This window comes from Erythrolamprus reginae, chromosome 3, assembly GCF_031021105.1.
Source record: "Erythrolamprus reginae isolate rEryReg1 chromosome 3, rEryReg1.hap1, whole genome shotgun sequence".
NCBI classification, from domain to species: domain Eukaryota; kingdom Metazoa; phylum Chordata; class Lepidosauria; order Squamata; family Dipsadidae; genus Erythrolamprus; species Erythrolamprus reginae.
In genome coordinates, this window is record NC_091952.1 from 124,227,815 (window position 1) to 124,254,479 (window position 26,665).

General features: G+C 41.5%; 1 protein-coding gene across 1 annotated transcript in view; it reads left to right on the plus strand.

Moving 5' to 3' along the window:
• Nucleotides 1-26,665, plus strand: part of PLPPR4 (phospholipid phosphatase related 4) — a 59,582-nt gene that overhangs the window by 18,952 nt on the left and 13,965 nt on the right. Inside the window, exons 2-4 of the mRNA XM_070749032.1 lie at nucleotides 15,739-15,924; nucleotides 22,589-22,718; nucleotides 24,530-24,725. Of these exons, the coding sequence (XP_070605133.1) occupies nucleotides 15,739-15,924; nucleotides 22,589-22,718; nucleotides 24,530-24,725 (512 nt within the window). The remainder of the gene's footprint in view (nucleotides 1-15,738; nucleotides 15,925-22,588; nucleotides 22,719-24,529; nucleotides 24,726-26,665) is intronic.

Here is a 26,665-nt window from a genome sequence, read left to right on the forward strand (position 1 = left end):
TACTCCTTAGGGATACTTCAAATTCTAATTTAATGCACTGATTGAATAGCCTGAGTGGATATCTTTTGGTTAATGATAAAAAGTTTAATATGCCCCTATGGCAAATAAATACATTCAGAGACACATATAGTTTTGTGATTGTCTTCTAAAGAAGAGAGAAAAGCAGGCAATTTATGGCCATAGATAATACTATTAGAATTATAATAGGGAACAGGAAGGAAACACAGAAACTCTGTAATGGTCCTCTTCTTTTGAGCAGATATACTGTACACAATACTGATGTCAGAGGTAGTCCTTGACTTGCAACCATAATTGAGCCCACAATTTGTCTTCCTAAGTGAAACATTTGTTGAGTGACTTTTGCCCCGTTTTATAATCTTTATTAAGCAAATCAATGCAGGTGATAAGTTAGCAAGATGGTTGTTAAGTGAATCTGGTTTCCCCATTGACTTTGCTTCTCAGAAGGTTGCAAAAAGGAATCCCATGAGCCTGTGATGCTGCAACCGTCATAAATATGAACCAGTTGCCAAGCACCTGAATTTTGATCACGTGACCATTGGGATATTGCAATGGTTATAAGCTTGAAAAATGGTTGTAAATTGTTTTTTTCAGTGCCATTGTAACTGAACGGTCACTAAATGAATTGTTGTAAGAAGAGGAAGGCCAAACTGAAGTTCTTGAAAATTCTTGATTTATACTTACTGTATTTTTCAGAATACAGTAATACCTCATCTTACGAACCTAATTGGTTCCCGGGGGGAGGTTCGTAAGACAAAAGGCTCATAAGACAAAACATTGTTTCCCATAGGAAACAATGTAAGATCAATTAATCCGTGCAACGAAAAAACCCCCCGCAAAAAAATGCCGCCGCCCGGCTGTCACCTTTTGAAACAGCCGGGGGGCTTCTCAGTGTCCTCCTGAACCCGAACGCCAAACCTGAACTTCCGGGTTTGGTGTTCGGGAGGCCGCCAAGAAGCCCCCTGGCTGTTTTAAAAGGTGACAGCCGGCGGGGCTTCTCAGCGGCCTCCCGAACGCCAAACCCGGAAGTTTGGGTTTGGCGTTCGGGTTCAGGAGGATGCTGGGAAGCCCCCCGGCAGTTTTAAAAGGTGACAGCCGGGCGGCGGTGCTTCTCAGCGGCCTCCCGAACCCAAACTTTTGCCGAACTTCCGGGTTCGGCATTTGGGAGGCCGCTGAGAAGCCCCGCCCCCCGGCTGTCACCTTTTAAAACAGCCGGGGGGCTTCTCAGCGGCCTCCTGAACACTGAACCCGGAAGTTCGGGTTTGGCGTTTGGGTTCAGGAGGACGCTAGGAAGCCCCCCAGCTGTTTCAGAAAGCAACAGCTGGGCGGCGGGGCTTCTCGGCGGCGGCAGGTTCGTAAGAAGGAAAAAGTTCGTAAGAAGAGGCAAAAAATTTCTGAACCCCGGGTTCGTATCTAGTTTTGTTCGTAAGACAAGGGGTTCGTATCATGAGGTACCACTGTATAAGATACACCTTTCCTCCTCCTCCCCCCCCCCTAAAATATGGTCAAAATTTGGGTGCGTTTTATACACTGGATGTAGCACTGCCCAGCCTCTCAAATGGAGGTCTCAGAGGCTGAAAACAGCCTGTGAAATCTCTGTTTCACAGGGTGGAAAAATGCCTCTGAAACGGAGGTTTCACAGGCTGAAAAAGCAAGGCACAGAACTCACAACCAACAAACTTGTTGCTAAAGTTCACCTCTGGGAACAGCTGATAGAGGGTATTCAAGGAGGTCATCCATACCCCAATCAGCTTTTATCTTATTTTCCTCCCTCAAAACTAAGGTGTGTCTTCTCCAGTGTCTCTTATAGCCTGAAAAATACATTAGTTCTTTTTTTTAATTAATTTTTTTTATTGATTTTAAAATATATAGAATATAAAACACACACACACCATATAACAAGTGCTCAGTGATTGGTGCCCACCACCAGACAAACATTCACACCCCACCACCAAATTGGGGGTGTTTCTTATATATGCCATTTTAACTCAAGAGCAATATATCTATTTACATATTATAAAGTGATCCCAATTTATTCCTTGTAGCTTGGTCTCGGATTCTACTAACCTTATATAGTCTTACCTTGTCCCATCGTCCCATCAGTTGTCGCAAATCAGTTTCATTAACTGAATTCATTCTTTTGTCCATAATCTCAAATTGAATATGATCCACCATGTAGCAATACCAATTTTGCATTGTCCATTTTGTTGCATCTTTCCAACCCAAGACTATTACCGCCTGAGCGCTTTCTATCACTGCTTGTTTTATTTCTCTAAATTCTCCCATCGCATTGCTTTTAACTAATACTGTCATTTCCTTTGTAATTATCCATCGTATATTTAACATCCTCTTAATATCCTCTTGCACTTTTTCCCATAAATTCTGCACTACCGGCCGGGCATTCCCAAAGCATATGCATGAACACTCCTTTATCTTGGCACCCATACAAACCGACACCTTTAACGTTCTGCTGAAAATATGCAAGTTGAACGGGTGTGTAACACAACTTATGTAATATTTTCCTTCTCATTTCCCTAATCCTTGTAGTCTTAATTTTCCTTATATTCTCCACTATATTTTTCATCTCTTGCACATTTACGATTCTATACGATTTCTACTTGGTCTCCCATCCTTCTCATATAACTGTTCTATCTTAGTTATCCCTCTTCCTTTCAACTCTCCTATAACCCTATTTAAATTTGTTTCATTATCTCTATTTATTACATATAACGATGACAGTTTTGATTTATATAATCCTATTTTCCCCTGCCATTTTTTCCAGTTTGAGCATATTTTTAAAGGGACAAGGATAGTGAGTTTTAGAGGGAGAAAATTATCCTGCAATTTTTCTCACCAAATCCTATTCAATTCAATCCCAGCTAACAAAGATGTCAAGTCTGATAAAAGCTTTGCCATTCTTTCTTGTGCTTCATCAAAGCCAGTCCTTTTTTAACCCTTGAGAGAGGAGCAAGTTTCTAAGTACTTATGTCCTGTTAAAATGATTAACGTGGCCATGTTGATGACAAGCATCCTTGGCGATTGGGGAGGGTGTCAAAAAATTAAGCTGTGGTTATGTGAGTTAAGCTCTCCCTGTTTTACATATGCATTGTGCATGCAATGCAAGAAAAAAAGAGTGGAGTTTCACTCGTAGGCGACATTATTAATATTTCCCCAATAAACATGCTGGAAAGTAAGAAGGAAAGACACTGAAACTTAAAAGTTTAGATTGAAGTCTCACTCGCACCCCAGTTACCCAGCAAACACTTTCTAAAGTTAGGAACCTTTTCTTTTGTGGAGAAATTCAGGATTGGCTTATTCAGGCTAAATGCATTTTTCATTGTTGCTTTGAAAAGCCCCTATCCATGGTTCAGCAGCCTGGAGAGGAGATTTGCAAACCTTAAAGGCATTGTATGGCCTCCAGAGTATTTCCCCGAATTGCCCAGGAAATTATAATTTTTAATATGACAGTCGGAACAGAGGATTAAATATACATGTGCTTGCTTGCACACCCGATTTCGCCCTCTTTATAATTGCCAAGCATAACTCATGTGGAATTCTAATTCAAAGTCTATTTTTTTTCATATTTTGTAATTAAAGCAAATTAGGTTATTTGTATAAGTAGGTTAAAAAGCTGATTCTGTGTGTGCCTGGCTGAGGTTCCATCTCTCTGCTTATGGTATTTCAGCAAAGCATCCGTTACGACTCTGCCACAGATGTGTTGATCGGATTCTCATTAATAGGCATATATTTTTCAGAAGGCATGATAAAGCCTGGAGTTCATGTTAGCTATACTACTGGGTACCAGCTGTTCGTGGAAAGCAAAAGCACTTTTTCCCTAATTTATTTCTGTTGTTACTGTTGTCATCAAAACTCAACGCTTCCAAAACCAAGTAGAAGAGAGGAAAAAGCTAAGACAGGCATCAAACTGATGAATATGGAGACTCCACAAAAGATCCGGTCAAAAATTGGATGGCCTGTCACTAATTAAGATATAATTACATTATTTTCCCATGGGTTTGTGACTCAAACTGAGCTGTGCCAAAGAGGTATGGATTTTTTACTGGCACTAATCAAATATGTTTATCTATCTTTGCCAGTTGGCTGCAGTTTTCTTCCCATCCATACTGGACATAACTGGAATAGCTAGGCTCACAATAAGCATATTATTTTTGAAGTGTTCCTGAGCTCTAAACTTGGAGTTTCCAATCCATAGTCTGTGGACTGGGCTGCAGCATACCAGAAACCTAGTCTTCCTTAAATTGATGTTCTCAAACCAAGACTATAACATAAGTAGTCCTCAATTTATGACCACAATTGATCCCAAATTTCTGTTGCCAAGCAAGACATTGGTTAAATGAGTTTTGCCCCATTTTATGACTTTTCTTGTCAGAGTTGTTAAGTGAATTGGTTCTTTTATTTTTATTAAAACATACATTAAAACATAAAAGAGGCTGAAACTTTGGGTGCATCTTATACTCTGAATGTAGCTTTTGCAAACACTTTTTTCCAGTCCTAATTAGGTACTAGCAATCTTCCCAGCTCTTGTAGGTTTTTTCATTATTACTCTCTGCAAAGACTGTTCTCCAAGCTTTAAGTCGTGTTTGCAGGGTTTTTTCCATTGCTCTAACTTGCTCCAAATAAGTTTCCTTCCAGCCCTAACCAGGTGCTAACGATGTTCCCATCTCTTACCGGCTTGCAAACTCTTTCATTGTTACTCTCTCCAAATAAGGCTTTTTTTAAAGCCCTAACCAGGGGATAAAATAATGTGCTATATTTGACCAGACTATGGACACTAGCCAGATGAATATCTGGTAAGCAGATTCTTTTCCATATTTTCCTCACCAAAATCTAAGGTGCATCTTATACTCCAAAAAATACGATAGTTGAATTAAAGATTCTGTTTTCTTCTGAAACTTTTCTTTTCTTGGATTTATCTATGGTTGGCCTACAACGGGTCAAAAAGCTTAATAAATTGTGCATCGGTGGGTGTCGCACATTAGTAGTGGTGACACATAGTTTGAGTGACAGGGAGCTGCAGCAGGGAAAGAGCCATACGTGGCTCCAAAGCTACAGGTTGCTAATTCCTGACCTAGGAATAATCTCTGCACTTCAACCCTCGTATTTTATTAGAGATATGAATTTGCAAAGGTTTTTTTAGAGTTATTTTAAAATTAAAGGCAGTTCAATGAAAATGTTTCTTCCTTTCTGCATAGGAATTTGTTCCTCTGCTTGATGTTGCACACTGTGGCATCGGATAGGAAGGTGCTGAGCAATATTCTCCCACAATTGCCAAGACAGTGACATTTCCAAAAAGGGAAACAGATACACTGTTCCATGAATGTGAAATTGCTTTTTTGTTCCATGTGCCGTACAGCTAAATTACAGTCTTGAGAGATTTCTCTTTTTGACATTCCTCTTCCCTCTTTCCCTGCAGCAGGTTACAGGGAAGAGACAAATATTTTAACTAGGTCTGAACTGGGTTCTTATATAGGAATTCTTAAATTTGCCCTAGGGCATGTGACATTATCTAAGCTGAGCTGCAACTTGCCTTCTCATGGTGTATCTTAATGATGCTTCACCATTTATATTCCGGAAAAAGGTGGGTGGGTTGAAGGATGGATAGATGCATGGATGGGTGGGTGGGTGGGTGGGTGAATAATAGTTGTGGTTTAAGGAAGTTGTTAATGGTACTGATCATTTTAATATGCAGTCATCAAAAATACGTTTTACACTGGAAGTTGAATTCTACGCATCTGAAAACTGCCCAAGTTGAGAAGCAATGCTTTAGAGCTGAGTTGGGGATTGATGGCCATTTTATGACTTGTGGACTTTAACTCCCAGAATTCCTGAGCCAAATTGGCTCAGGAATTCTGGGAGTTAAAGTCCTCAAGTCATAAAAGGGCCATCATTCCCCATCCCTGCTCTAGAACCTTAAATTAGTTTATTATTAAGAGTTGGAAGGGACCTTGTTTTAACAGTTTGGTGTAATGCTAAGATGTTGGCCTAGAAATCCCAGCGACCGGTTAGGTCCCACAGAGTTGGCCTTCTCCGGGTCCCGTCGACTAAACAATGTCGTTTGGCGGGACCCAGGGTAAGAGCCTTCTCTGTGGCGGCCCCGACCCTCTGGAACCAGCTCCCCCCGGGAGATTAGAATTGCCCCCACCCTCCTTGCCTTTCACAAACTCCTTAAAACCCATCTCTGTCATCAGGCATGGGGGAATTGAGACATCTTCCCCCGGGCCTATACAGTTTATGCATGGTATGGTTGTGTGTATGTTTGCTTTTAATAATGGGGTTTTTAGTGTTTTTTAAATTATTAGATTTATTTATTTATTTATTTATTAGTTGGACTTGTATGCCGCCCCTCTCCGAAGACTCGGGGCGGCTCACAACAAGTAAAAACAGTCACAACAATCCAATTAATTAAAATATTTAACGATTTAAGAAAACCCCATGTAATAGCAAACACACACACAAGCATACCATGTATAATTAACATGCCCAGGGGAGATGTTTAGTTTCCCCATGCCTGACGGCAAAGGTGAGTCTTAAGGAGTTTTCGGAAGGCAGGAAGAGTAGGGGCAGTTCTAATCTCCGGGGGGAGTTGGTTCCAGAGAGCCGGCGCCGCCACAGAGAAGGCTCTTCCCCTGGGACCCGCCAACCGGCATTGTTTAGTTGATGGGACCCGGAGAAGGCCCACTCTGTGGGACCTAATCGGTCGCTGGGATTCGTGCGGCAGGAGGCGGTCTCGGAGATATTCTGGTCCGATGCCATGAAGGGCTTTAAAGGTCATAACCAACACTTTGAATTGTGACCGGAAATTGATCGGCAGCCAATGCAGACTGCGGAGTGATGGTGAAACATGGGCGTACCTAGGTAAGCCCATGACTGCTCTCGCAGCTGCATTCTGCACGATCTGAAGTTTCCGAACACTTTTCAAAGGTAGCCCCATGTAGAGAGCATTACAGTAGTCGAACCTCGAGGTGATGAGGGCATGAGTGACTGTGAGCAATGAGTCGCGGTCCAGATAGGGCCGCAACTGGTGCACCAGGCGAACCTGGGCAAACGCCCCCCTCGCCACAGCTGAGAGATGGTTTTCTAATGTGAGCTGTGGATCGAGGAGGACGCCCAAGTTGCGGACCCTCTCTGAGGGGGTCAGTAATTCCCCCCCCAGGGTAATGGACGGACAGATGGAATTGTCCTTGGGAGGCAAAACCCACAGCCACTCCGTCTTATCCGGGTTGAGTTTGAGTCTGTTGACACCCATCCAGGCCCCAACAGCCTCCAGGCACCGGCACATCACTTCCACCGCTTCGTTGACTGGGCATGGGGTGGAGATGTAAAGCTGGGTATCATCGGCATATTGATGATACCTCACCCCATGTCCTTGGATGATCTCACCCAGCGGTTTCATGTAGATGTTAAATAGCAAGGGGGAGAGGACCGATCCCTGAGGCACCCCACAAGGGAGAGACCTCGGAGCCGACCTCTGACCCCCCACTAACACCGACTGCGACCGGCCAGAGAGGTAGGAGGAGAACCACTGAAGAACAGTGCCTCCCACCCCCAGCCCCTCCAACCGGCGCAGAAGGATACCATGGTCGATGGTATCGAAAGCCGCTGAGAGATCGAGGAGCACCAGGACAGAGGATAAACCCCCGTCCCGGGCCCGCCAGAGATCATCCATCAACGCGACCAAAGCGGTTTCCGTGCTGTAACCGGGCCTGAAACCCGACTGCTGGGGACCTAGATAATCAGCTTCTTCCAAGGACCGCTGGAGCTGGAGTGCCACCACCTTCTCGACAACCTTCCCCATAAAGGGAAGGTTGGAGACTGGACGATAGTTGTTAAGTACGGCTGGGTCCAGGGAGGGCTTCTTGAGGAGGGGGCGCACAAGCGCTTCTTTATAGAGTGATGGAAAAACTCCCCTCCCCAAGGAAGCGTTGGTAATCTCCTGGGCCCAGCTCCGTGTCACCTCCCTGCTGGCCGAGACCAACCAGGAGGGACACGGATCCAGTAAGCAGGTGGCAGAACTCACAGCTCCGATGGCCTTGTCCACTTCATCAGGTGTCACCAGATCAAACTCTTCCCAGACAGGTGGACAAGTACGTGCCCCAGTCACCTCGACTGACTCGTTGTCAGTCGACTCTGTTTTACAATTGGAGTCGAGGTCGGCCCGGATCTGAGCGACTTTATCAGCGAAAAACGTGTTAAACTCCTCGGCACTACTCTGCAAGGGCTCCCCAACTCCCCCCTGATTAAGAAGGGAGCGGGTCACCCTAAACAGAGCAGCCGGGCGGGATTCCGCTGATGCAATCAAGGCGGCATGGTACGCGCATCTTGCCGCCTTGAGCGCCACTTTGTAAGTCTTAATAAAAGCTCTTACAAGTGTTCGATCAGATTCGGACCTACTCTTCCTCCATCGCTTCTCTAGACGTCTCTTTTGGCGTTTCAACACCCGGAGCTCCTCGTTGAACCATGGGGCTCTACGGGGTCTAGCGCCGCGGAGAGGTCGCAAAGGCGCAATCCGGTCAAGAGCCCCTGCCGCAGCCCTGTTCCAGGCCTCAGCGAGGGACTCCGCCGAACTGTGGACGAGTGCCTCTGGAATAACCCCAAGCGCCGTCTGAAAGCCCTCTGGGTCCATCAGGCGTCTGGGGCGGAACATCTTCATTGGTTCCGCCTCCCTGCGGGGAAGGATTGGAGCCAGGAAGTCAAGCCGTAGCAGAAAATGGTCTGACCATGACAAAGGCAACGCTTCTAAGCCCCTTAGTCTCGGATCATTGCTCAATTGCTCGGAAAGGAATACCATGTCAGGTGCGTGCCCTCCCTCGTGAGTCGGACCCTGTACTACTTGAGTCAGGTCCATGGCTGTCATGGTGGCCATGAACTCCTGTGCCAGCCCAGAAGTTTCGCCGAGTGACGGCAGGTTGAAGTCCCCCAGGACAATGAGTCCGGGGAACTCCACCGCCAACCCGGCTACCTCCTCGAGTAGCACAGGCAGGGCTTTTGACACGCAGCTGGGAGGCAGGTACGTGAGAAATAAGCCCACCTGAACCCCTAAGTCCAACTTCAGCAAGAGAGACTCGTAACCTGCAATTTCCGGAGCAATGAGTCTACGCAGGCAAAGGCTCTCCCTGGCTATAATAGCCACTCCTCCCCCCCTTCCCTGGGGTCGAGGTTGATGCCATATCTGAAACCCGGCTGGGCAAATTTCAGAGAGAGGGACACCTCCCTCCAGGCCCAGCCAGGTTTCAGTAATACAAGCCAGGTCGGCCTCCTCATCCAGGATCAGATCCCAGATGAGGAGAGCTTTATTTACCACCGACCTGGCATTGAGCAGCAGCAACCTGAGTCCAGGGCCAGATTTGTTCTTACATTGTCTTTGTTATTGTTGTGAGCCGCCCCAAGTCTACGGAGAGGGGCGGCATACAAATCTAATAAATAAATAAATAAATAAATAAATAGAAAAAAAGACAAAGTGAGTTCTAGGCCACTATTAGCCATGAAGGCCAGTTGAGTGACTTAAGGACAATCTCTTTCTCCCAGCCCAACCCAACTCACAGAATTATTGTTGTGAGGAGGGGGGGAAGGAGGAGGAAAGACCATTACATATGCCACCTTGAATTATACAAAAGGAAGGATATAATTAAATAAAAGTCAAAATTCATTCTTTTTATAAAAGTAAACATACAAAATACAAACAATTAAACTCACATAGAAAAAGGAAAAAAACATTAAAATAAAAGTTGGACATTTTGTGACGTGCCTGTAGTACAAATCTTATTTACTATTACATAAATCGTATTTACATATATACATCTAGTTTTGGCAAAGATCTTATTTTGTTATGTCTTTTGGTTTTCCTTTTGTGACCAATTCTCTGACATTTACTTCCCAAAGTCAAAATTCATGAGAAAAATTGTTGTTCCTGTTATTCTCTTAGCTGTGGAATCTACTATTGTTTGTTTCCATATCAAAGCAATGGACATTCCCAATATTCAGTGTGATTCATTTTGTTATTAGCCATAAGGTTTGGCCTTCACCAGCTATTAGGAACATTCCTTAAAATCACTGTATTTTGATTAAATAGTAAGACTTTGTGAGTTGATACCGCAGTACTTGTTCCAAAAGTGTATTAATAGAATACATAATCACCATAAGTAACAGATCTGCCATGGGATAAATTAATTCTAGTGTTCATCTCAATCCATAAATCAAAGCTTCAAATAAAACCCAGTGAGTAAACAATCCCATCTCTTCCATCACCAACCATCATTAAAACCACAAGGGCTTTGAATGTGGCAAAAAAAAAAATTCTTCAAGCAGAGCTCAATTTTTGGAGTCTTCGTGGACATATTCCTGATATACAGTGATCCCTCGAGTTTCGCGATCTCGAGCTTTGCGAAACGCTATATCGCGATTTTTCCACCCGATGACGTCACTCCCTTCCTTTCTCATCTTTCTTTCTCTCTCTCTTTCTCTATCTTGCTTCTTCCTCTCTCACACTCTCTTCCTGCCTCTCTCATCTCTTTCTTTCCTTCTCTCTCTTTCTCTATCTCTCCCCCTCTTGCTCTCGAGCGGCGGGCGGCACCCAGGGAAGGTTCCTTCGGCCGCCCAGCAGCTGATCTGCTCGGCAGCGCAGTAGCAGCGAGGAGCCGAAGATGGGGTTTCCCCTTTGCGTGGGCAACGGGGAAACCCCATCTTCGGCTCCTCGCTGCTACTGCGCTGCCGAGCAGATCAGCTGCGGCGGGCGGACAAGCGGACAAGCGGCGGAAAAGTGGCGGGCGGAAAAGCGGCGGAAAAGCGGCGGGCAGAAAAGCGGCGGCCGGACAAGCGGAAAAGCGGCGGAAAAGCGGCGGCCGGAAAAGCGGCGGAAAAGCGGCGGCCGGACAAGCGGCGGAAAAGCGGCGGCCGGACAAGCGGAAAAGCGGCGGGCGGAAAAGCGGCAGGCGGACAAGCAGCGGGCGGACAAGCAGCGGGCGGACAAGCAGCGGGCGGAAAAGCGGCGGAAAAGCGGCGGGCGGACAAGCGGAAAAGCGGCGGGCGGAAAAGCGGCGGGCGGAAAAGCGGCGGAAAAGCGGGCGGCGGAAAAGCGGCGGAAAAGCGGCGGCCGGACAAGCGGCGGACAAGCGGGCAGGCAGGCGGCTCCTCAGCTGCTGGGTCTTCCCAGGTGCGGAAGTAAAAACACCATCTGCGCATGCGCGGCCATGGAAAAAGGGGCGCGCATGTGCAGATGGTGTTTTTACTTCCGCACCACTACATCCCGAAAAATCGATTATCGCGAGGGGTCTTGGAACGGAACCCTCGCGATAATAGAGGGATCACTGTATTCCAGTTTTCTTCGCAACATTGTAGAAGTGATTTTACATTTTTTAAAGTTTGATGGAGCATATTTTCAAATAAATTACATAAGACTATGTAAGTCTTATGTAAGGAAATTGAAAACATTAAGTTGGGGCTCATAAAGAAACATACATACATATATCATTTTCAAAAATTCAGCAAAAACATGACACACACATAAATACACACACACACACACACATGTTTCCTTATGAGCCCTGACTTAATATTTTCAATTCCCTTATCAATCTGCCACCAGCATTAAACGTAGTTGACTTTCATGCAAATATTCACCAACTTTGTGCTTAGATTTTTTTTTGAGATAAGCCAGTGTGGGTTAAATGTTGTTATACACACACACACACACACACACAAACACACTTGTATGTATCCATATAATAGCTAAAGGCTCACTATATTTTCACCACTACCTCTATTTGGAATTGTTTTTCAAGCACAAAGTCTTATGTAATTTATTTGAAAATATGCCCCATCAAACTTCTTTGAGTTATAATTGTGAGTAATCATGAATAAAAAAGGACTGGGATAAATATTATAAAACACCCATTTTGATGAAGGGCTGTCAGATGTTTTGAATCTCTGGATGAGTGAGCTTTCCAGAAATCCAAAATGAGAATTTTACAAGGACAATGTGCTTATAAAATGTGTCAAACATTAATTCAAAATGCATGTATTAGAGAAAACGCTATATGCAGATGCCCTAAAAAAAAATAGCACAGATGTGGCACTTTAGATACATGAATACTTATGCTAATAAAGAATTTCATATGTGTATGAAGGCATTTGCCTTTCAGCAAAATGAATAGACTTTTGGGAGGAGAGGGATAAACATTTGGATAACTTTAATACATGTTATTAATTTATCATAGCCGGTAGCTTAGAATATATGAATAATGTAGATTAGAACTTTCAGTCTAAACCATGAGTGTCACACTTGCTGAGTCACATGATGCATCATTACATTTTTCGCAGAGCTGGGGTAGGCGCGGCTGACGCATTTGGCCTACGGGCCACCAGTTTGACACCCCTGGTATGGCTACATGCGTTTGCATACAAGATGGGATTTGAAAACACTCCTCTTACCCCAATTTTGCTGGATTAATTTATTTTTGGCTTCAAACCCAGATGCTAGCCTTGATCAGTGATAGATAGATGAATGAATGGAAGGATGGAGCTCACAAAATCCTGCAACTTTTCATAAACTTTTGTTAGTTGGCAAAATGGCTACTGGACTTCTTATGATTATAAGAGGATGAGATCAAGGTATTTCTGGACTCTTGCTGGAGCTCATGTTTTATTCCATCTTATTGCTCAGTGTATCTTTGCCATATGAAATGAGGATAAAATAACAGTAACCTTACATTGATGCTCTCATGATTGCAAAAAAAATCAAATAAATGTGACCATAGGTCAGAAGATTTAAGGGTATTTTATTTGTTTTACAGTATTTTTAATTTGTGAACTAACTTGTCCAACATTGGTAGAAGGATTTATTTTATTTTAATTTAATTTTGGTAGCATGAATGAATGAGCATTCTGGGAATAATTTAAATATTTTTAATATTCAGAATTTTCCAGTAGGAAAAAAAAATGCTGATCTAATTTTTGAATGAGCTGCCTTTCAAAATATACTGGACAACAGTGCTCCTCAACCTGGGGGGTCGGGACTCCTTTGGGGGGGTCAAGCAACCATTTCACAGGGATCCCCTAAGACCATGGGAAAAGACAAATTTCCCATGGTGTTAGAAACTAGAACTAAAACTTCTATTCTGGCACCTTAGCATTTATAGTAGGAGTGTTCCTCTGACCTTCCTGCCAATCAGCTTAAAGCTTTTTTTGCGAGAATTGGTGCTAGAGTTATGGTTGGGGGTCACCACAACATGAGGAACTGTATTAAGGGGTCGCGGCATTAGAAAGGTTGAAAACCACTGCTGTACAAGATAATGTAGTAAAGTTGCAACATAGCAACTTGTGCCTCAGCAACAAAGGTGCATTTGCATTAAATTTGCACTTGCCAATTTATATGTATAGGTGAAAATTTAGAATGACTAAATTTTAAATAGGAAAGTTTATCCCTCACCTGAGTGGGAAAGATTCTAAATAGATTATGAGTGTGTTCAGTCTTCCTATTGCCAAGGTATGAATAGATGGTTTCAAGGACCCCACATTTCCTCCCTGTGTGTTTATTTAATATTTTAATCAGACTTGGACAGAAATATATTTATGTAGAGTGCTGTTAAATAGGGCAAAGACTTTGTGAGAAATGGCACACTACAAGATTCAATAGATTGCAGGATCCAGTCTGAGTGAATTACAGTCTGGTGTGAGAGAAGTTCCATGAGGATGGGCTCCAGCATGAGTGAAGCTTGGAAGATTAAATCTCTGATCCCAATGACTGACCGAGATTGGATCCTGCAACATTATCCTGGTTTGCTATAGAGCCCAAGATCTATGGTAACCACCCACCCAAACTGAATGCTAAGTGCAGGAGAATTGCTTATAAATATGCAGTAGCAGAGTTTAATCATCATTTTACTATTCGTATTGTATTATATATTGTGATCTTCAGGGGGTTTTGTAGCTCACAATGCATTTCTCAATTTCTTTAGCAGATATGAGCAAACTTAATAAAATGCCAAATTAATAAAACAATGTGACTAGCCCCACTTAAGAATTATGAATTTACATTAATTTAATGAAGTTATGACAGACAATTAAGCTGCACTTAACTCATGTTAATCCACAATGGAGGATTTAAATTGAAAAATGCTTATTTTTAACTGAATCATATCTAGGGCTATCAGTGCATAGTTTCTTGAATCATATCCAGGGTTATCAGTGCAAATAATTCGATACAAAGAAGACTTGAAACAAAAGCTTCCTAGATATACTGTTCTATACTTGCTCTCTAATATTTTTATTTTGATCCCAAAGCCCATTTATTTGTAGCCATTGAGCATATGAGTTTTTTACACAAGAATGTATTGATCAATTTGCCCCAAGTCCCTTCTCCCATTTTCCCTCTGCAAATTTTGTTGTTGATGTCTCCTTTTTTTTTAACATTCACACTATCTGTGCCAGTGTTTCTCATCATTAGTAGCTTAAAGCTGTGTGGAGAGCTTAAAGCAAGCAAGGTTGAAAAACATTTATTTATGATCATGAATGGACAATTCATTTGCCAAGTGGGCTTAAATTGCTGGTGAAAGAGATTTCTTCTTCCTTTTGGTATCCTGGTGGTGCAGTGGTTAGAATACAGTGTTGCAGGATAATTCTGCTGAGTGCCAGCAGTTTGATTCTCACCAACTCAAGGTTGACTTAAACCTTCCATCCTTACGAGGTTGGTAAAATGAGGACCTAGATTGTTGGGGACAATATACTGACTAAATAGTTTAGAGAGTGCTGTAAAGCATTGTGAAGTGATATATTAGTCTGAGTGCTTTTGCTATGCTGCATAGCACATTTAGCGTCTACTCAAGAAGTGACATGAGAAAGGACAGTTAAGGGAAGTTCTACTGTGCAACTATTGTGAGTGGTCCTGAACCAACTCTGGTAATGATAGATCCTGAGGAGGATGAGCCAGGTACCCTGGGCCAGTGGTGTTGCCAGCTAATGCAGAGAGTAAGGGAGAAATAGACCTGGATGAACCTGAAGGACTGCCAGAGGTGGCAGATATGCCAATGACAGTAGGGTCTGACTTAGCGGAGAAGAGGACTAAGAAAAAGACAAGAATATTTGTATGGGAAAAGGAAATAGTCTGTAATTTGTTAACTCTAGGGAATTGTTGACCGCTCCCCATAGGTCTTTAAGGGTGGCTGATGGGAAATTTGGGGTGGAGTTTCAACATTTTGTAATGGAGTCAGTTGATGTTTGAGGTTCCAGACATGTTACGCTAGCCAACTGTTATTTCTCTGCTAAAATCCTTGGAGTAAAAGAGCCCTGTCTGCGGAGAGGCTAGAAAGCTGAAACTGTAAGTCAGTGAAACTGGAGACTCTTTATCTCTTAAAGGAATGCACAATTAGCTTTGATCTTCTACAGCAGCCTAGCCGCTGGACGGTTTTCTTTTAACTCCTCTCACTGAGAAGCTGCCAAGATGAACTCACATGCATGAATTTGGCTTGTATAAATAATGCTTTCAATATAAAAAGATTGATCTGAAATATCAGCGTGTGGATTCCTCCTTTGTTTTCAAATCTGCGTAGGCCTGGGATAGAACAGCAACCAAATGTTTTCTTGCATAAGGTTGCACCTATCCTAAAGCCTCCTTAAGGTCTGAGCTCATATACACACTTACATGAAAGACCTTAAATATGTACATGTGGGGTTTTTTTTTAAGTAACTTTCATGTTTTTTTCTTAGCTGCCCATACTGGCCTCTTCTGTTGTCAGTCTCTATTTCCTTGAACTCACGGATGTCTTCAAGCCAGTACATGCCGGATTCAGCTGTTATGATAGAAGTTTGAGTATGCCATACATTGAACCTTCCCAGGAGGCTGTTCCTATCTTGATGTTGCTCAGTTTGGCTTTTGCTGCTCCTGCCATTATGGTGAGTTAGAGACTTTCCCAATTGTCCTATTCGTTTTATGTTTTGCAGGTGCTCAGAAGAGTATCAGCCAGTAATGGGGTCCTGCCAGTACAGGCCACTCTATAGAGTGGTAGCGAAAATGGAGCTGCCTATGCAGGTCTGCGTGACTGTGGGTGGGTGTGCGCGCCTGGGTGAGATTTGGTCTCTGCATATGGGCAGGAGGCCAAATTTCATACGAGGAGGCTTGTGCATGAAAGATTTCAGCGATTTTATTTATTTATTTTATTATTTATTAATCAGATTTGTATGCCGCCCCTCTCCGTAGATTTTGGGTGATTTCTTTGCTTCTGCGCATGAGCGGAAGCAAAATACCACTGAAAATTGGCGAAATCTCGCCCGAGCATCCAAGCATGAGATTTGGCTTCATGCACATGTGTAGAAGCTGAATCTTGTGCCAATGCATACATGCACGCCAGACACCTGCGCCAATCACCGGGAACAGCGGCGATGGGGAACCCTTGCCTGGCATCAGCCCATTAGCAGAAGACCAAATCGTCAGATCTGCAATTCCTATCTTCAAGAATTGGTCCAATTGTTTATTTGCAGAGAGCCCCATAATGAATTTTGCTCATCTAAAGTCAAAAGATCCAGTGGTGACCGATTTGAGCAGCTCAGTCTGAAAAACTGCCTGTTATGGAGTGTTCTCCTCTGGGATAGGAAAAAAAAACTTTGACAGAGAGCATGTTCTCTTCAACAGCTGGACGGGTAGTCGAACATTATTAGTTCTTTTTAATGCTGGTTCACTTGTTCAAGGCTGAATCTTGACGTTCATAATTGGGTTGTACAGTATACCAGATTTTTAGTATATCTCCTTGAACTTCAAAGACTAATGGGTTGGAACATGTAGATAAAACAGAAGTATTAGTTGCCAGAATAATTTAGGCTAGGTTGTACAATATGCTTCACTGGATCAGTTTAAATGTTTCTCTACTTATTCATCTATGTCTCACTTGTTTGGTTTCAAACTTGGTTAGTGTTTCTGTGGCTTAGCATATTTATTTAATTATTAGATTTTTTAAAAATCCCACCTTGTTACTTTATAAATATCTTAAAGTGGCAAACTATACATACCTCACACTCCTTCTTTCTCCTACTTTCCTCACGACAACCTTGTTAGGTGAACTGGGCTGAGAGAGAGTGATTGGTGTAAAATCAACTAGCTGGCTTTCATGCCTAAGGCAGAACTAGAACTCACAGTCTCCTGGTTTCTAGGTCAGATCATTATTATTTTATTATTATTATTTATCGGATTTGTATGCCGCCCCTCTGTGAGGACTCGGAGCGGCTTCCAACAAACAATACAATCTACAAATGCAATATTTTAGAAAAACATATTAAGAAATCCTTATTAAAAACAATCACACAACTCAACATTAACATCAGATCAAAAATAAACCCAGCCCATTTAGCTATCTTACAGTTCACTGTTATATGCAAAGCTGGAAAATTGGCTAATTGTGTTGTGGAAAATCATTCATTATCTAAAACCCAATCAACAGTTGCATGGCTTGACTTATGCTACTTCCATACAGGTATATAACAATCAAAAGCAATTGAGAATACTGTAAAAATAAATATGTTAATTTTCAACCCCACAATTTGTTCTTGATCAAAGTTCCAGCAGCATAATGGTTGTACCGAGGCCCATTATGTTATTGGAAGCTGATTTGGACAATAGCACTTAGCTTACTAAATCCCTTAAGTCCCCCTTACTACCTACATTATGGTGGGATTATAGTCTTCACCGTCCTTATTTTGCTGTGGGGAAAAATAAGAGAAATCCATTAAGGTAGGTAGTGCAGCTGAGAGAAGGTCGAGAAATAATGTTGAACCACTACACTCTCAATTACACAGATACCAGGAGATCTAGTGCATCAGCAATTTTCTAAAAATGGCCTCCATAATTTTTAACTAATGCTTTAAACAGAAATGTCAAAAAGATTCTTTGCATGACTTTTTACCTAAAACACATGAGGAATACTGTGATTCCTTACTAATTAGAATCTTCTTGCTTTCTGTCCAACAAAAAAGGAAGCCAATATTAAATAATTGAGAGTTGGTTCATTCATGCTTCTTACTCAGTTCTGGGCAATTACATCTGTGGTTCTAACTAACATACCTGTTGGGGAGAATTAAAAGAGGAACAGCCACTTCTGTCAGCTATTGTAAGATCTGTTGGATAACAGTGAGCAAAAGAAAGGCCACCCGTAGCTTTGGATAATGAGATGGGTGGCATATAAATTAAATAAATAAATCGCAACAAAACTTCGGAAGAACCAAATTAAATCGAATTCCAACTTCAGCAAAATATGGGGATGGCCACAATCAGGTTAGGCCAAGCGGTTGATAATTGTAAGGAATGAACAGTTCATGAATCACGAACCCCGTTTTTTATAGTTTCACCTACCTTTAGCTACTTTTATTGTTCTACAACTGCAAGATAGGATTTTAGTAGCCTAAGAACTGGGTATCCCTATGATTGTGCTGTGAAACTAGCCAATTTTAGAAGTACATTTTAATTGCTTAAAGTAAGAATGAGCAGAGACGTTTTTCAGAGAAGAAAACCACTCACTTTCTCCTGAATTTGCCGCTGAATTTTGATGACATAATTTTGTGGGTAATAATGCAGTTTTCAAGCCAGTTTGATTCCCTAGGTGTGTCAGACAACTCTTCCCACCCTTTAATCCTCTCCAAAATTATTGATGTAGTCCAGAGGTGTCAAACTCAAGGCCTGGAGGCCAGATCTGGCCAATAGGTGCTCAGATCTGGCCCATGGGGCTGCCCTGGAAACAGTGAAGGACCGGCCCGCAGTGCCTCTGCCAGCAAAAACAGACCTTGGAGGGCTGCATGTAGCTCTCGTGAGCTCCGGTTTCACTTGCGGAGGGTTGCAGGAGGCCATTGCAGCTGGAAATGGAGCTCAGGACCCCATTTTTGCTGATAGAACATTCAGGCCGCCACAGGCGGCCCTGACACAACTGACGTTGAGCTGGCCACGCCCATCCTGGCCACACCACTCCAGCCCCTTAGGTCAAACACAAGCCAGGTGTGGCCCTCAATGAAATCAAGTTTGACATCCCTGCTCTAGCCATTTGGGAAAAATCTTCATTAATAAAAAGCCTCATCGAGTCATCTAGTCTACTTATGATCTAAGATGTGGATAATCTTGACTTTGAGATCTCAAACTTTCTCTTTACAAGAAGTAGCAGTTGTTTCTTAGCTACTCACAAAATTGTGGGCACCTCTGCCAATATCATGCTCAATGGGACAAAATTGCCAAAAATCCAGTCAAATCTGTTTAGCTATTCAACTGTGATAGAAGTGAACAGAAATTAAGCCAAAATACTGCTGTAGAGTGCTACTAAAAAGGTCTTAAAGAAGTCAGAGCTAATATTGAAAATTGCCAACCCAGGAAGTGTTTTCATGAGTCAGTAAAGCTAATCCAAAGTGAAACAGGTAATTTCAGCCGAGCCTTGACCGCTGTGATGAGCATCGACCTCTCAAAACAGTAGCAGGTATAATCCAACACACTTAGAAAGCACCAAGCAAGAGAAGGAATATTTTCAGAATGGCAAAACTAGGTTCAAATCTTCAAAGTTTATTTAGCAGCTCTGAGCATTTCTCCAAAGTTAATTACTTCAGAGGTCAATTTGTTGTGAGCCGCTCCGAGTCTTCGGAGAGGGGCGGCATACAAGTCTAATAAATTATTATTATTATTATTATTAATAATAATAATAATAATAATAATAATAATAATAATAATAATAATAATAATTTTGAAACTAACATACTCACGATACGTCTGATGAAGAAGTGAAAGGAACAATGCTACCTTGGTCTCAAAATTTTGGATACTCCATAAAATTAGAAGAATGGGGGGGAAATTGGAACACAAACTACAAATTAACACTAACAACATCATACAAGGAAAACTTATATAAAATGTTTTACCGTTGGCACCTCCCCTGGCACGTCTCAACAAAATGTATCCGAACATTTCACTGCTGTATTGGAAATGCAAAAGGGAAACAGGGACTTACTACCACTTATGGTGGACTTGCCCAGTTGCTAAAAAAAATGGTGCAAAATTAAAAGCTATCTAGAGCAAATTGGGGCACAGACAATCCTTTTAAAACCTGAACTTTTCCTCCTTGGTATTGCAAGGCAGAAATTTAAAAATGAAGTCAAATACTTAATCCTTCATATTATAATGGCAGTAATATTGCTATGTGCACAAAATTGGAAAACAGAAACAGCCCCCACAACTTTAAGCTTCACAATTAAGGTCCTTGAGTGTGTAGAAATGGCCAAAATGACTTTGGAATTACAGGAAAAAGATAAATCCGAATTTTATAAAATATTGGAAAATTGGTACAAATGGCTCAATCAGAAAAAATACATTAAAAAATCTAAAGGAAAAGCAAAACTAGACACCCCTTCCTTTCGTACCCAAATGAAATGAAAAAATAGAAACACTGCACCATAAATCGATGGAACATAAAACCCCTAAAAACAAATTCGTACCTTTCTCAGAAATACTCAAAATGAATACAATATACTGTAATGCTCTCTACATGGGGCTACCTCTGAAAAGTGTTCAGAAACTTCAGATCGTGCAGAATGCAGCTGCGAGAGCAGTCATGGGCTTACCTAGGTATGCCCATGTTTCACCATCACTCCGCAGTCTGCATTGGCTGCCGATCAATTTCCGGTCACAATTCAAAGTGTTGGTTATGACCTTTAAAGCCCTTCATGGCATCGGACCAGAATACCTCCGAGACCGCCTCCTGCCGCACGAATCCCAGCGACTGATTAGGTCCCACAGAGTGGGCCTTCTCCGGGTCCCGTCAACTAAACAGTGTCGGTTGGCGGGCCCCAGGGGAAGAGCCTTCTCTGTGGCGGCACCGGCTCTCTGGAACCAACTCCCCCCGGAGATTAGAACTGCCCCTACTCTACCTGCCTTCCGTAAACTCCTCAAAACCCACCTTTGCCGTCAGGCATGGGGGAATTAAGACATCTCCCCCTGGGCATGTTTAAATTGTGTATGGTATGCTTCTGAGTGTGTATGTACTATATGGGGTTTTCTTTTAAATCTTAAATGTTTTAAATGTACTCAGATTATTTATGATTTGTTTTTCTCTGCTGTGAGCCGCCCCGAGTCCTTGGAGAGGGGTGGCATACAAATCTAAATAATAAATAAATAAATAAATAAATAAATATAATATACAGAATTATAGAAAACAAACATACATTACTACACACTAGATACAAATACTTAATATTAGGTCACTCGATAGAGAGTCAACAATATGGTTGATAAAATATGTCTTTTATATAACAAATAAGTGTATATACGGTAGTTAAAGAAAATATTAACAGATGATAAGCAAATAACTATCTATGTGCATATATTAAACACCACTGAAACTGAATGCTTTATATGTTCTATAAGTTTATAAGCCCATTTATCTGACTACTTTCTTTCATTTTTCTTTCTTTTTTTCTTTGTATGTTTTTACATGTAGAAATTTAATAAAGATTATTTTAAATAAAAAGAAAAAAGAAATTAACATACCGTGTTTCCCCCAAAAAATACGCCCTTTTACACTATTTCACAAACTCCATCTTGCTTCATGTGCCCCAAAATAATAAGACTTTCCTGAAAATAAGGCCAAGTGCTTATTTTGGAGTTCAAAAATATATAAGACAGGGTATTGTTTTCATGAAAACATGGTATTCACAGTGATAGCAGTATATACCCCTTTGTTTTGTTTGTTCATATGAACATATTCAATGTCGCTTGGTAGAGCCTAGGGGAAGAGCCTTCTCTGGGGGTGGGCAGCCCTCTGGAATCAGCTCCCCCCGGAAGATTTGTACTGCCCCCACCCTCCTTGCCTCCCGCAAGAATCTGAAAACCTATTTATGCCCCCAGGCTTGAGGTCACTAGACCCTAGCCTCTGGCCAACGAGTGTGTAGTGTGTTTGTGGTGTGAATCTGAATGAATGATTTTAATGTTTTTGCCTTTTTAGAATGATTATAGATTAATTGTTTATATTAATTGGCTTTCCGATGTGTTATTGTGTATTGTTCTTTTGATACGTTGGGAGCCACCCCGAGTCCACGGAGAGGGGTGGCATACAAGTCAAATTAATAAATAAATAATAAATAAATATTCATTCTCTGCTTTCAATCCAATTCTCCACAAGCAATGTCAGAGAGCTGGAAGAGATCTTAGATCAACCATTGTTTCAGCCAACAGATCTGATCATTCCTCTGGCAAACAAGATCATGTAAACATGAAGTATATTCCCTGCCCTTCCTGAGAAAATTGAATGGATGTAATAAGATAAATTTGTCTTTTTTTTTTTTTTTTACTGTGAGCACATTAGCCCACATTAAAAATGAAATTCTGTTGCCTGCTCCCAAGAGAAAGCATATATCTACCTAAACACCTACATAACACACATATACACATGCTAAATGCATACATAAATATATACCTGTGAGCATCCATAATTTGGTGAATGAAATTCGCTCTACAATGATTGCATAGAAGTGCTTTGATTTGAGCCAGACCCTGCTCAAACTGTTGCCACAGTTACCTTGCACCCAGCTTTTGTCATTGCAGATTATGGTAGGCGAGAGCATTCTCTACTGCTGCCTTTCCAAACGCCGGAATGGAATTGGAGCCGAGGCCAATATCAACGCGGGCGGCTGCAATTTCAACTCTTTCCTTAGGAGAGCTGTCCGATTTGTTGGTGAGTTTTTTCTGATGGGGTTTCGGAGTTCTTTACATTATCAGCTTGCATTTTACTGCAGATTTAGACCAGCCCAGAAGTTACCAGCTGGCATCCCAAATTACAATAAATAGTGTGTCGGTTTGACCAAAGTTATTGGTTGCCCAGCATTATCATATCATGTATCATGTATATCATATCATATCATATCTTACGAAGAGAGATTGCGGGAACTGGGCATGGATAGCCTAGAGAAAAAGAGGGCCAGAGGGGACATGATAGCTGTATATAGGTATATAGGTATATGAAGGGTTGCCACAGAGAGGAAGCACCAGAGCATCAGAGGGCTGGACGAGGAACAAGGGCTGGAAGCTGACCAAGGAGAGATTCAACCTAGAAGTAAGGAAGAACTTCCTGACGGTCAGAACGATCAACCAGTGGAACAACCTGCCTGCAGAGGTTGTGAACTCCCCAACTCTGGACACTTTCAAGAGGAGATTGGACTGCCATTTGGCTGGGGTGCTTTAGGATTCCTGCTCAGGCAGGGGGTTGGGCTTGATGACCTGCATGGTCCCTTTCAACTCTAACAATCAATCTATCGATAGATAGATAGATAGATAGATAGATAGATAGATAGATAGATAGATAGATAGATAGATAGATAGATATCGTACACAGAAAGTAATGCCCCACATTTTTTTTCTCAGCCTACAGTAATGGTATGAATGTAAAACTTTAGATATACATTATTTAAATTGTCAGGAGTGCGTGTGTAAATTTTGCATTTCTTCAGACAGATAGCGTAGCTGCAGCAGTGTTTCGAAATGCAAGTGATGTAGGTTACAAGCAGCGTGTCATCATTGAATTTCTCACTGCAGAGAAAGAAATTGTTGGGAACATTCACAAACGTTTGTGTACATTTTATGGAGAATCTGCAGTCGACAGAAGTGCGGTTAGTCTCTGGGCACAGAGGGTGAGACCATTAGGTGATTCGCACAGTGCAGAAATGGCTTCGTGACCGGAACAAGGAATGGTACCGATAGGGCATACACGCATTTGTGTCTTGCTTGAGGAAGGCCATAGAACGGGATGGAGATTATGTGGAAAAATAGGGAGTGTAGAAGAAACATCATTCTTTCTTGTGTGTAAGTTTCATTGTGTTCAATAAATAATTGTTGAAGAAAAAAGATGTGGTGCATTACTTTCTGGGCAACCCTCATAAATTAACATTAATATAAATGTTACATAAATGTAATATTTCAACAATATATAAATATCAAGAGGATCTATGTTCAAATATCAATATCTAGGCTACCTAACCCTTGAAGAGTAGCATTTTTTATATTTTAAAAAAATCTGACATAGGACCAATACATGCCCTCATCTTTATAGTCAGTCACAATGTGATATACAGTGTGGGTTGCTACCTGCTTGCCCCGGACTCTGCCCCCCCACTCGGACATCATCAGTCAATCTGCGCATGTACAGCGAGCGTGCACACTTGTGCACAGTTACAAACTATGTGTCATTTATATAGAGAGCTCCAGCAGAGGCCATGTGAGATGCAAATCTTTTTCATGGTTGTCTATTGATTGATTGATTAATTGTTAGAGTTGGAAGGGACCATGTGGGTCATCAAGTCCAACCCCCTGCCTAAGCAGGAACCCTATAGCATTCCTGGTATAGGAATTCCTGGTATAGGTACCAGGTCTATTGCTGACCTGGTACCTTTTTTGTGGGGTCATTTACATGCCCCCCTATAACTAGGTGTTAACAGCCCATTTGACTTTCCATTGACCAAAGTGTAATGATTTTTTTTGTTCCATTTCTAGGTGTTCATATCTTTGGCCTTTGTGCTACCGCACTCGTCACTGATATCATACAGCTGTCAACTGGATATCAAACACCATATTTCCTGACTGTATGCAAACCTAATTATACTTCCCTCAATGTATCGTGCTCAGAAAATTCTTACATTGTGGAGGATATTTGCTCAGGATCTGATCCCATTATCATCAATGATGGCAGGTTAGAAACATATTTAGTTTTATGTTATTCAGTATTTGTATTTCTTGTTCATCGTACATGTATATCCTTGTCAGTCTGATTATAGTATTTGTCTGCATATTTATGTTTTTCACAAGGCAAGACTTTGCTTTGCAGTTTACATACTGCATTTCTCCAAAAATAAATTCCTGTCTTATATTTTTTGAAACCCCTAAATAAGTGTTTGGCCTTATTTTGGGGGGTGGTCTTATTATTTTGGTGTGCATGGGGCAAGACAGGTGGGGATCAGCTGAGCATGTGTTTAAATATTTTCAGGGAGGCCTTATTATGAGCAGATGTCTTATTTTGGGGAAAACACAGTAGAATCTTTTAGTGTGTTCTTCAGATAAAAATGACTTCTAAAGTTGCTTGCCCCCATCACCAGCAAATCCTTCCCTCCAATTTTATGTGTATAAAAATAAAATGTGACACACACGATAAAGGAGGCTGCAAGAGATGAACCAAGCTGGAGTCTTATTTTTTTTAATAGGTTACAGGTTTTGATTGAAATCATATGGGGGAAAATATAGCTCATTCAATTTTGGAATGGCTTTTTCAGGATGACAGTTGGGAAGAACCCAAGGACATTGGTGTCTCAGCAGAGGTGATGAATAGCTGTGTCTGCTCTTAGGTACAAACCTAATGCATTATGGTAGCTGCCAATTTAATTATTAGCCAACAGCAGGAAGTTAAATGCCCAAATGTCCATTCCATCATTCCTGTCCACCTCTAGGTAGCATGATGTGATGCCTGATAGCTACAATTAGTATCAAAATTAGCTGGTATGAAGGTAGTTACCTTCAGGTAAATTACCTTTGCTGGACTGATTGACAGGTAGGCGACACGGGAATTAGCCAAAGGCAGCTGGTCTTTTTTCTTCTACATCTACTGTGTTAATGTGGATCAAACCCCTTGCCTGTGTTCTGCCATACATTCCTAAGAGATCTGTAAGGGGCATGCATAAGCACACCAACGTACCTACCATCACTGTCCTTTTATCCGTATCAATTTCATTTGTTACTAACCATGTTTAAACCTATATCTGTTATTGAATACATGCTTGACAAATGAATGAATGAATGAATAAATAAATAAATAAATAAATAAGTAAGTAAGTAAATTGCACATGTGCTACTTCAATTGTAAACTATATTCCTCAGTAAGACCTCAGTATTTACAGCCCCTACTTGACAAAATCATACAATGGGACTGTAATAAACAATTATCATATTTTCTTCAGGGTACAAATATATATGTAGTTTCTAGAACCGCTTAGTTTATAGTCAGGGCTGTTCAGATGAGAATACGTTTTATAGAACATATTGGGGTGGCATGCAAAGGAGATGAACTTACTTAAGAATATTTTATATCAGTATCTTAGATTTGTTTAATATTATCCTTTGCACGAGTTATATTCTCATGTTTTACTACTCTATTTTAGCTTATTATACTGCATTTTAACTTATTAATTATTCAAATTCCCTCTATTTTTGCCAATTTTATTGTATTTTAACCAGTCACAGTTTTATGACGACCGATGTGGTCCTTTTTCTCGCTTTGATATGGTCGATTGACTAATCAAATAAAGTTGATATTGAAGTAAGGAAGGAAGGAAGGAAGGAAGGAAGGAAAGAAAGAAAGAAAGAAAGAAAGAAAGAAAGAAAGAAAGAAAGAAATAGAAATAGCATATTTAGAAACAGATTAAAGAGGGTAGAATTCTACAGAGAGAAATATATGTAATTCTCAATGTCTCTCCTTAAGGATTCGGGTTTTCAGAGCAAAAATTCGCTTAACTGCAGGTAGGCCTCATTGTACGGCCACAATTGAGCCCAGAATTTATGTTGCTAAGTGAGAGACTTGTTACCTGAGTTTTGCCCCATTTTATGACTTCTCTCGCCACAGTGGCTAAAGTGAATCACTGC